Source organism: Triturus cristatus, chromosome 2_1 (assembly GCF_964204655.1).
Source record: "Triturus cristatus chromosome 2_1, aTriCri1.1, whole genome shotgun sequence".
Taxonomy (NCBI): Eukaryota; Metazoa; Chordata; class Amphibia; order Caudata; family Salamandridae; genus Triturus; species Triturus cristatus.
In genome coordinates, this window is record NC_140581.1 from 502,052,544 (window position 1) to 502,065,148 (window position 12,605).

General features: G+C 41.4%; 1 protein-coding gene across 2 annotated transcripts in view; it reads right to left on the minus strand.

The window, feature by feature from the left end:
* LOC146865550 (baculoviral IAP repeat-containing protein 1-like) overlaps positions 1-12,605 on the minus strand; it is a 649,379-nt gene that overhangs the window by 252,580 nt on the left and 384,194 nt on the right. For both annotated transcript variants that reach the window (XM_085632368.1, XM_085632367.1), the window contains one exon: positions 10,890-10,976. In XM_085632368.1, coding sequence (XP_085488494.1) covers positions 10,890-10,976 — 87 coding nt within the window. The remainder of the gene's footprint in view (positions 1-10,889; positions 10,977-12,605) is intronic.

Here is a 12,605-nt window from a genome sequence, read left to right on the forward strand (position 1 = left end):
AAGTCATCCCATTGCACACAATATTGCGTACTGACACTGCCTCACATTTAGTCTCCACGCTATACCACAGTCTCTACACCACCATAACCTCGACCTCCTGTGCTTCTAGGGAGAAATGGATTACTGAGTTGGGTCATGGTATCACTGATGAGCAATGGACATATTGATGTCTACAGACAGAACAAGTCTCATGCAGCAGTCGCTTGCACATCACACACTACAAATTTCTGCATCGCACATAATACACCCCTACCAAAATGCACAAATATAAACTACGAGACAACGGCAAATGTGACAGGTGTGGGACAGAGCCGGCGGACTTCCTGCACCTTGCCTGGGACTGTAATGCTGTGCAAGCCTATTGGCGTCAAATGCTTATGGCATTGGAGCAGATGACCTCCCTAAAACTCCAGCCATCTCCCATGTTGACCCTACTAGGATACATAGAAAACCTGGTCATGGCACATCGCAAATTTGTTTCATTTGGTCTCTTACTAGCTAAGAGAAGGTGCTGACCAACCAAGAACCAATGATTCTGAAAAACCCTTCAAGTCCAGTCGTACTATACATGTTAAAAATATGATGGACGAGCTCCCCAAAATCTCATGCAAAGCTGTCATGGAGAATCAACTGTATATCCGAAGAGAAACGCACCACCTGAAGATCAAACGTCTCCTTGGTTGGAGTTAAGGCTACAACTTAATTAAACAAGTCATTCAGTTTACTCAAGGCATCAAAGCGCATGTTAGTAAGGTTAATTGAAAGCCACACAGTATCCTCCCTAAATACATGGGCAGGCGGAAACAGGACTTGTGTGAAACATGTTACAATGGAAGATACGGTTACCACGTAACGTAGGCTACCCCTGGCTTCAGCCGACAACAACCTTGACTGTTCAACATCAGGTAACTCCCATTTGAGAATAATCTCTAAGTCGGACGTATCATGGCCACCGGAGACCCTTTCAAGTAGCAAGACAGGTTCGCCATAGACACATTACATGTCCTGTGCAACAAAAAGTCCTGTCAGGGACTCGATTAAAGTATTCTCATGGTCTGAGCCACTGAGAAAGACTTCAGTATCCTTATTCTGGCACCAGAATGTGAGAGTAAGCTCTCATTGTTCATGTACGAACCCATCACCTAACACTTCGTATCTGCCCACTTGATGGTGCTGTAGACAGTACTGAATGTGGAAAGTCGAAATTGGCATTGTAATATACCCATGGATTATCAAATCTGAGGATACTATCTCAGCAACACTAGAAGGTAATTTCTTAAGTCTTTCAATGTGCAACAATGTGTATTTCGCATCGTTCCGTGTCTTAGCTATCTGCTGTTCCAAAGCTGGTATGGTGAGAACAGATTAGTGATGTTAATGTGTAGCCATGGCACGTGGCCAAAACATAATGCCTGTAGTGTCTAGCTTAACAAAAGAACCTAAGTTGGGACTGCCCTTGTTTTAATGCAGACAAGTCTCTGACGTACGCGGTGTAGAGACGGATTGTGAGTAGCGTGGCCAGCGGAGATGTTTAAGAGGCGAAGTTAAAGATATTCCAAGTACACCCTTGAAAAAACGAAAAAAATATGACGAGGCACTGTATTGCGGGGAAAAAGAGAATTGAAAGAAAAGGAGTAAAAGTGATCTGGCTGAAAATAAAAAGGTTCCATGGTACAAAAATGATGAATAACATAATGTCATTTATCACGCTCTAAGATAGAGAAAAGAAAGAGAGAGAACATCCGTATATCTCGAATAAAAAATTTGCAGAAAATAGGTTGAACTTTATGAAATTATATTTTCTACTGCCCTAGTCCTGATGAGGCCTAAGATTGATTTGGCTGAAACGCGTCGACAACGATTTTGAAGACACTCGTGTGATTTTGGTTTTGTTTTGTAGTAAATAGTAAAGAGTACTTCAATAAGGTGGAGGTTGTAACAATAGATCTCGAAGTGTCTCTTAAAGAGTGATCTTCTATGTAAAGGAATGCTTTAGCAAAATAATTTTATAGGCATCCTAATTGAAAAATAGGGCATTTTTTGGAAAGGTGCAAAACAAAAAAATTTATGTGTTCAGTTTTTTCTTTTATGTATGTAAGTATTGTAAATATTGTAAATGTTTGTGTATATATATATAAAAGAATGGTCTTTATATAATTGTGTGGAAGATGTCAAGTATAAAATAAATATACTTTCACATACACAACCTAAAAGTAAAATTACTTCTTTGTTGGAACTGCCTTTGACGTCTATGTGGAATACAATAAAATAAGTTTTTTGAGAAAAGAATACAACTCAGTGGAAGAGATAACTTATCTATCTTTTCACCAAAGTATATGTTATATTATTTGTCCTGAGGCATTATTTCCATTTATTAGTGTTTATATACCCAGATGCCGGAGGGTTATCAACTTGGGTTCCCCCCCTTTTTTTGAAGAGACAAGACTTGCTAAAGCACATCTATTGTAGATGAGACAATGTTACTCAAAGAATAAAGTCTAGATGATAAGATAAACATACCATTGTCCACTAATGCAAGAGCTTGTTCTAAGGTGGCCCTGTCAACCTCAATCAGTGTTTCCTTGCAGCAGGTTCTTTTTGAGATATTTTCCATATCTCATTAAAGACAGCATAAAGGAAGTGCTTTGCAATGGTTTCCGAGGACCCATTAAAAAGTCTTGCAAGTCCAGGTCATCAGATAAAAGGGACAAGTGCTGTTGTACCTGAGACAGTGTTGAGATTTTTTGCCAATCAAGCACAACTTCCCAACACTGTTAGTTGTTACCACCCCAAATGTTCACTCTGCACATATTGCATGTCAGGCCTATTGGCTGTAAATCCCTTGCTGTTAACTAGGAATCTATCCTGGCATTTGTCAGTGTTGAGTGGCTAGACCAGGGGTCTCCAACCTTTTCTGTAATAAGAGCTACTTATATTTAATGAATATCATCCCGAGTTACTGTTCACTACTGTTGTAGTGGTGAGCATATCAGACAAGATTGCCTTAGTGGCCACCCCCATGCAAAATTACCAGCAGTGAACCTCCTGTTGTGATATTATGCATGCCCTAAATATAGCGCAGTTCCATGAACCTGTCAATCTTTAGCCCCCTGATAGATTTTCACATCTACTGTATGCCACCAAAAGTCGAAATCTTGTACAGAGAGGTGGAAAAGGAAAGAAGCAGAATAAATCAGCTTAGTGACAGTTAACATAGTTTTCTTTGCAGGTGACGGTGCAAGCCTATAAGAAAATGAGGCTGGGTCATATGTGTCATAACCAGAAAAACAGTTCAACTTCTGTCCAAATGCTTTTGAACTGCCCCTTGGTGGTGTCGCACAATGTTTCCATTATGTGTGGTTAAATACTTCATGAGGTGTACTAGCCTTGTGTAGAAAATGATGACCCTCATGTTAAAAACAGAACATCTCATCAAAATTAGCTGTACCATCATAAAGCTCATCGGAAGAAAACACAGTGGAATATTCTAGATCGTCTAACATTTCATATACTGTATCAATAGCCCAATCATCAGAAATAGCACTGAGGGTGATAATGTCATTCAAAGAAATTTCAAACAAAAGAGTTCTGTGTGACCATACACATGAAGCGATACCATGTCCCATACAATCCCATCCGGAATTGAAACAGCTGAAATGTTCACCAGGGGCAAGTCTCTTTGCTCATGGTGTAAAGTGTGTGGTTTTAGAACCAAATTTACAGTGTGTACTGCAGAGCGTTCTGGGACAAAATGTCCATTTAGGAGAAGGAAAAACACAGTCACAAAACCAATCCAAAAGGCTAGGAAAATAAATGCAATTGTAATCCAAAGGTTTAACCATGAAGAAACAAAGTATGTTCTTTTCAACCAAAGATAGAAGACATGCATCTTTAGTTCGAAAGGTGGTGGAAGCTCTGATGCATCGGAGAAGTCATGAAAATTGATGAAGTATACAGATGCTGTCCGGTCTATCTTGGGCATCTCAGCAGGGTGGGTCGACTTAGATGTAGACTCGATCTGTGGTACATTGACATAGACCTTGTTATTCTCAGGATTCAGACAAAATCTGTTTGTAACTACATGGCCACCAACAGCGTTGCTGCAAAAGAGAAATCATAGGAGCCACTCCTGCGTGTGCAGAAACCAGACCCTAATGGGCAGCCGGAATTAATCCCAGTCTGTGATCACTGTTTGGCATTACTCTGTCCCCCACTCCAGGATTCTGAGCATATGGTGTATTTTGTGCTCTTGCTTGTAGGAGTACTTAAGTGGAAAGCCCTTTGGCAGGTGTGTCTCATTGCCCACAGCATTGAAGGCCACCATGATGTCTCTGTCTATTCTGGTACTTAAATGAGATATTGCAGCAACCGAGGCAGTGAATTCCCTGCAACACATGAATGACTCAGTGTATAAATGACATGAGCCATGGCAAGCATTCTTTCAGCTTTGCCACCTGTTCTCAAAGCAACTTCTGCTACACTGTGCAGCCTTTTAAGTCCCTGAATCCATTCTGGCTCCAATAATGAAGCTATTCATTATATGACTGCACACAATAACACAAATCACACACTCTAAGTGTGGGGAATCCAGCATCCGTATTCTGTAGTACCAGTACTAGAACCTTAAGTTCTGCCAGCTGTGCCATGCAATCACCTAGTGAGTGAGTTTAGGTGTTTTTCATGATGGAAGGTTCTATGCATATGGCGTTTTACGACTGTGCATGCGGCTGAATATTGGTGTTCGGTCCCTAAAGCAGGCTGAGCATAACCATTAGTCTAAATAATACAGTCATAGCATTCTAGAGACATAATTTCATTAGGCAGAGGATATTCTTGCTCTTACTCAAGAAATGCTTATGTTTGCAATGTAGCGTCATATCTGTAGTCTACATCTGCTGTAGTGAGAGAGTTTGCCCATTGTATCCATCTTAGATGTAGAGCTTTAGCATTCAAAACACTTGCTCTGGTAACCGCCTCTGAGGTTGGTACCGGGGTCACAACAATAATGTGTTTCCCTTGATCCAGGGCACGCTCTTTCACTATAGCTGTCAGTATTTTAACAGTAGGTGAAAAACACATTTACGTATTGATATAGAGATGCAATTTATATACAGTTGGTACTGTGTCACCTTCATTGAAGGTGACATATGTGTACCCTGATGTACCCGTGATTACGCGGATCGCCAGGTTCATAGTGTTCACACATATTTGTAAGTGTTTGGAAGCAATCATGCCAGCTTGAACAGAACGTAAAATTTAAGTGTGTTCCTGCGTCCAATGTGTGCTTGAAAAGTTTGGGCAAATAAAGTCGTAGAATGGTAAAATATCTTCTTCCAGGTGCTATATTTGTCAGAAAAATCCAATCGAGATGTCTAGCGTTGTTTTGTGTTTTTTCTGCAAGATGTTATTCATTAGTGAGGCACTGTGTACATTTTGTACTGCAAATGTGAGAGTAGCCGCGTTCAAATGTCTGTAATCGAATACTAGACGATATGATTGATCTGGTTTCATTAATGGAAACAGAGGATTATTCATTACAACTGCAACTGCCAATCACACCTTGATATTCAAGTTGTTTTAGGATTTACCTAACTTGTTTTGCTTCATTTTTTATTCAGTATTGTCTTTGAAGTTGTGAGGTTGTCCTCAAAGGTATATCATGATAAGGTAAACCATCAGCTCACCCCACATGGTTGCTGTATAACTCTGGAGCCAGTACTAAAGCTCCCCCCCTGACGTATTAGAACGATGTCGGAGAAGACTGGTAATATCACCGTTTTTCCCTTTGGGCAATCCATTACGAAGTCAAATGGCCAATATCTTTGGCCAGTAAAATGTCATAACCTTAAGTGAGTTACTCCCAAAAGAGGACATTTATAAATCTAGGCACGTCCCCTTCCAACTGTAGTTTGACTTCGTATAAACGATGTGGAATGCTTACCCTGGTATCCAGTGTTTCCACCATGATACACTCACTCAGCGCTACTCTAACCAGACAATTCACAAGGTTTCGGCAAACTATTGTGACTTCTGCAGCGCAGTCCAGCATCATCAATGCCCATTCCCCATTTAGAATCAGAGTCCCCAAAATCCATGGCATGCTTGACCTTCAGTCTGGCTACCTTCTTATTTTTAAATTGAGGTTTTGATATTTTAGGCTTGTCATCCTGTTTTATTATGTATTCAGATGAGCGTTGTGAGTCCTTTCTTGATTTCACGTGCTCTTCTGATCTGCGCTCTGATTGACCTCCTTTCTCTGAACGTTTACTGAATGAATACTGAAAGGAACAAGAGCATTGGGTATCAGTATCCTGATACCTATCAGGTGGTTTAACATTATCACAGTTACATAAATTGTAATGTTTTTCAGTAGATTCCTGTGTAGGAGACCCACATCGTGATTTCGTTTTTTCCTTGGTTTTCTTACTGTTCCAATTCTTCTTTGTTGACGAGTTGGGTGCTGCTTAGAGTTATCCTTTTCAGAATAACTTTTTTTCAATTATGGTTTTCCTGGTCTGGCTCCCAAATTCTCTCTACCCAGCGTAGCATAGGTTTCTTCGATAATTTTAGGTAATTCCTGCTCCTGCGCAGCAGGAGTCAAATACCTTAGATATTGGTGCATAGCTAATGCTGCTACTTATCCTTTGATGTTACTCAACATTATGGCAGATACTGCGGCTATCAGTTTCATCTCTAAGTCCAGGGCAGGTGCTGCCTCATGCTCATTCTGTAACTGTTTTAATACCGCAGGTAGAACGGCCAACAAAGGGGTAACCACGTGTTCTGGTATATATTGCAGCAAAGACAGTACCCCAAGGAGCACAATCCTCTACTGGGGGTGGGGGGAGGGGAGGCATCCCCATTTGCAAGCAAATAGTTAGTATCCTGTGTTTTACCTATGGGCCAATATGGGAAAACACTGCCTCAAGCTGGTTTGTTTTTTGTGGAATCCAAAACTGAATTTCTTCCCTTTTTGTGGGAACTATTCCCATTACTGCATTCAATGTTGTGGGCTTATGCCTAGTGTAGCTAATTGTGGTGCTACCACTTAAACAGTCCATGTAGGAGCGAGTTTTAATGTTTGCATCACGAATTGTGTAAGACTACTGTATATTGTTACTAGATTATTATATAATCCCTGCAGCTGGCCTGCGGTCAAACGATCAACACCGGGATGCAGTGTGTAACCAGCTAGGACTGGTCATGTTGTCCCCACATTGCTGAGTGGGCCCAGTCTCACGCCTTGTATACTATGGGGGAGGGCACCTTTAAACAATTAGCATGTTCTTGATAGGTTAGAGGGATATCTATCTCCTCATAAGGAGTGTATTCCTCTGGTATTTCACCTACTTTGAATTCGTGAATTCCATCATCTGCAGCAGGGAATTTAACCCAGGAGTAAAACACCTCAGTTCTAAATGCCTCGTGTGCCTCTACCATGAAGGTAACAGCTCCACCTTCTAGTGAGAGGCCATGTTGAAGTAGTTTTTGAGTGACTGCATGTCTGCACTCTGCGGAACTATTTTGTGCTATGTTGTGTAAGAAAATGGATAACAGAGTTCTGCTAACACAGTGGGAATAATATCCTTTTAAACTTGAATTTAACCACAGCCAATATATAGGGTATACCTACTCAGCTGAGGAGGATATTTCCTACCACCATGGACATCTCTGGTTTAAAATGTGTGTAGGGAACTCTGAGGAAGCACTAATGAACTACTAGTTGATTTATACAAAATAAGAAACCAACCAACATTGACGGCGCTATGTCATGTAGTTTCCACAAATCAGTAGGAACTGCGAAATGCGGACGACATAAACTTGGGATGGTGCCAGACTGATTCCATGCACCCTTGCAGGCTATGTTGTCACTTCAACCAGCTAGCTCACAGGCACCGTTAGCCCCCTAAACTGAGACAAGGAGTCAACAGTTCTGGCAACTACTGAACATGACCACTCTGTCTCCTCCGGAACCGTGGTGACAGACCTTGAACTTTTCGCTCATTCACTTGTGCTCTCTTTTACTCAAAGAAATATACAAAGAATACACAAAGGGACGTTTTTCAATATATATTGAACCACAGTGATTCTTGTACAGAAAATATGTGCAGCAATGATTAATAGACAGAAGCAGACAAAAATTATAAGGAGTGTGAAAACAGTCAATAAAACGAATAGTTCCACCATCTTGCTGAGACCGTTTAAATATGAAGACCTATAAAGTATTATACCAATCTAGCATACTCTTACGATGCAAACCCTTATCTTCGTGTCATGGGTGTGAATATACTACCAAGGGACATTCTAAAGGGTCCCTGTCGGCAATTTCTTGATGCACCCACCACCATGGAGGACATCACTGCAGGGATTTCAGATCTACGCACATGTAATTCCCTCAGGAATGACTGGTTTCCTACAGAGTATTACAAGGAATATTCTCAGCTACTAACCCCCAAGCTGTTGAAGGTGTATGATGTTAAACTGGCTCAAGATATACTCCCACTAGGCTAAAATGGGAAGCAGATACAGGTGTAGTGCTCTCAGATAAAGAATAGGCATACTGTTGCAAGCAAACTGGGAGGTTGTCCCCGAACAGCAGGTTATGCCTCATTCACTTAAAATTCTTACATCAGCTGTAACAAACCACACTTGGCATTACCAGGAGTGGTGAGAGGAGGGCAGTCGACAAGCAGCAGCCTCACCTTGACGAATGTGTGACTACAGGGAGCTGCTCCTACTCCCTCGCCTGTTCAAGCCAACCAATTGACGAAACTCGGTTCTTGAGAGTGTGAGTTACTGAAACCCTATCTTGGAGGGAATAACCCAGTGAATCCAACATTAGGATCAGAGGAGGGTGTTGCATTTGAGATCAAGAAGGTCCTGATGAATGGCGGAGTGACCCAACACTGTGGGCGCAGTCGAAATGGCAGAAACATGTCAACAGCTTTGCAGTAAGGAGGTGTGAAGTGATCCTAACTTTCGCCTTTCACCACCATCCTTCACGTTTTTAACCCTGGCAGAGTGGCTCAGGAATAAAAATAGTATCAGGGACACATCCGAGCTAGTTTTAATTTCCACACACTGCACTTTTCTTTGGTGATCCCACTACTTTATGTTTGTATTGTCTTCCCCTCACCTTTGCTCCAGCCCAGGCATTGGTCTGCGCAGGGGTGTTAGTTAGCAAGCCCGATGATGAAGCATGTCACAATTTTGTGAGTGAGGGCTGTTTTTACTCACAGAGCACGTGCCACTACCAAAAAAACACATTCCTACCTCCTTTTTGTGTGATATATATTACCAGGAGCGAGTCTGTATTTGACGCAAGTTGCCTTAAATGTAAGGCTCCCGCACAGATTTTCCCACAGATTAATACGTTCTGGGGTGAGTTCTTTGGTCACATCTCAGACATGATTGGTTTACAGTTATTATAGACTCCCAAAATAACTCTGTTAGGCGGCACAACCAATGAACAAAGTGATGTGCAAAGATTTGTACCAATTGCTGTGCTCCTGGCAAAGTGACAGATACCAGAGACCTAAGTCGCATGGATAGGGCCCCTACTGCCAGGAAATGGCTTGATGACGTGATTTATTGCAATGCACAATTAGAGCTCTACTATTGCATGATCCTCAAAACTAGCAGACCAAAGGCTTTTTGGATCCTACTGCATTCCTATTTGCTAAATTCTCCAACACAGGATGAAGGACTGGTACTGTGGCAGGTGAGATGTACCCTCTGTGACTGAGTGAGAGACCCTCTGGACACATATCATCTGGGGGGAGCAACAACCACTGCATTTATCAGGCATTTACTTTGTGTTCAGTACTGGGCTTGAATGTGCACACCTAACCATTATTTTTCAGCAACACACTATTTGGAGATGGTTTGTATTCTCTTTGACCTGTTGTAACTGAAACTGCCAGTATCAAACACTCCTGCATGCAATTCAAATCAGAAAATAATATGTTACTGTTATTTATATATGTTAGTGTAATGCTCTTTTCAATAAAATCACAATAAAACTACTTAGTGGTGCCATGAGCAGGTGGACAGTAGTTTATGGGTGGTGCTGATTGTTAGGAGTAAGTGCAGGGTGGTGTAGGAAAGTGCTTTTGAAAATGATTGCTTGGTGCATTGGTACTATTGGGCTAGATGGCTAGTTGGCTGGTGAAGTTCAGTTGGGGGAATTTCAGCCCACCAAAGTAATAGAAAATTCATCATATTTAGAGAGTTTTGTCAAGGTGGCAGAGGCTGTATTCGCCATGTAAGCTGCAACATTGGGGAGAAACATACCTTTCAACGAACGTCCACAACAATTACCATGACTGTCTTTCGCAGAGTTAGCTCTGCCAGACCTCATGGAGGACTAATCACTTCTGATAAGCAGCTATTCTGCAAACATGTTTAGCCTTTTAAATCTAGACCTTGGTGGAAGATGGAGGAGTTTTCCCACCATTACCAGTAGAACACAAAGAACCTAATTCCAAATTGGGTCAAAGTTACCATGCAATAATTCTAACCATGAAAATTTACTTTACCTTGCAAATTTTCATGGGATCAAAATTACCACACCACTTCCAGTTTTACATGTGAGAATGAGTAATAACAGCAGAAATATTGTACCAGAATTCTGAATGGTTTTTTTTTTCTGACATGTTTTTCTAGTAAAGGTTTTACTGGGAATCATCTGGTGAAACCTGAACAAAGTAAATTTAGGGGATGCAATAGAAATTCACATTTTGCTATCCGCATTCGGGCGCAAACACCTATTTGCCGCATGGTCTTGATTTACCCATAACATATTTCCTCCACTGGCCTTCTGTTAATAAGGCAAATCATGAACATTTGGTATGATGTACGTTTGACAAAATAAAAGGAAAAAAACCTACCAAACATCTCTGAAGTTTCCTTGTCAGTAAATCGTAGGCTATAAAGATTCAGCACTTTAAGTTCTTGAAAGGTTGACAGTATGTGAACTGCAACAGAACAGAGCAGAGTTAAAAATATATATTGTTGTCCAAAATTCACAACATTGACAATGACATTAATAGCATTTACAAAGCCAATAGGTCTCAGCTCTCGTATGCCGAGTTATTGGCTTTGTCAATACTTTTTTTCATTTGCATGTACAAGCATTAATGGCAATTTTGAAGAGGATATTCTAACCAAAAACCCATTCCAAGTTGACTACAATCATCACAACATGTGCAATTTGTGGCACATGTATTGTGTGTTGTTCATGAGTTGTGATGCAGGCGGCTATTTTTAATTTCTCAATCTAAAGTGGCAGATGCCCATGTTAGACTGGTAAATTACATTTTTTGGGAATTAATTTAAATTTAAAAAATTCTAATGACCACAAGGGGTTGGAGACCAGGAGGAGGGTGGGAGATGGGGATGCAACTGGGTGGTTGAGCAGCACTCAAAAGAGAGAACAAGAAAATACATGTACTCTCTTGGAATGATTAATTAAAAAGGCGAAAGTAGTTCTCTAAATGCGAGCAGTGGAAGAAGGTAAAAAGGCCATGTTCCAGGTCAGTAACAGACAGAAGACAAGGAAGGCAAGGCATTAAGAAACAAGCACATAAGAGTGACAATAGAGCTAACCAACGGTAAGCAAGGGGCAGGATCTGAGCTCACTGTAAGTGTCCGGCCCACAAGAGGTTATCACCTACAGACAGATGTGGTATGGTCTGCAAGAGGCTTTCACCTACAGACAGTTGTCTGGTAGGTGTTGGACTTGGCCCTTTCTGCAGGGCCATCCCCAAAAGTTTTGCATTCACCCTGCTTTATTCTGAACCTGTTTTTGTTGGCTTTTAGGACTCCGTGCACTTTACCACTACTAACCAGGGTTAGAGAGCTTCTGCTCTTTCTTTTAAATGTGGTATCGGCTCACACTCATTGTGCCACCCATTAAGTAGCCCTTTAAACATGTCTGAGGCGTGCCTTTTCAGACTGTGTGTGCATTTTTTAAACTGTCATTTTAACTTGGCAAAATAAACCTTTTGCCAGGCCTGAACCTTCCTTTTTATTACAAGTATGCTACCCCTAGGGTAGGCTGTGAAAAGCGCAGAGGGTCAGGTGCAGTGCTTTTAGAAAGAAGGATATGTAAGTTTTACATGTCCTGGTAGTGAAAAACTCACACTCCCTACTGCAAAGCCTGCCGCTTCCATAGGATAACAATGGGGTTACCTTATTACGTTTAATAATAACTTCCAATTGGGAGCAGATGCAGGTCGAGTTTGGTGTCTAAAAAAATTGTTTTTAAGAGATGTCTTAGTAGGATTTTTAAGAACTTTTCTGAAAATGGCACTTGTAGAAAAATAGAATTTTTCTTTTTCCTAGCCATCTGGTACCTGCAGTCTGATCCTGGGTCACATGACTAGGTGTAGCTGGCATTTGCTTTTTGTGTATTGCTCCCAGGCAGTGGAAGATGGTTGTGGCAGGATCGGCAACTCTAAGTTAACAAGGGGGAGGAGCTGTGACCTACTACGCTTGCACATCCCAAAGGCTCTGCCTGAGCACTTCCACAAAGGGTTTGTCCCTAGACAATTGTGGCCCCGGAAAAGCTGGGGCCAGGACAGGGAGGAAAGGTATGCTTGACA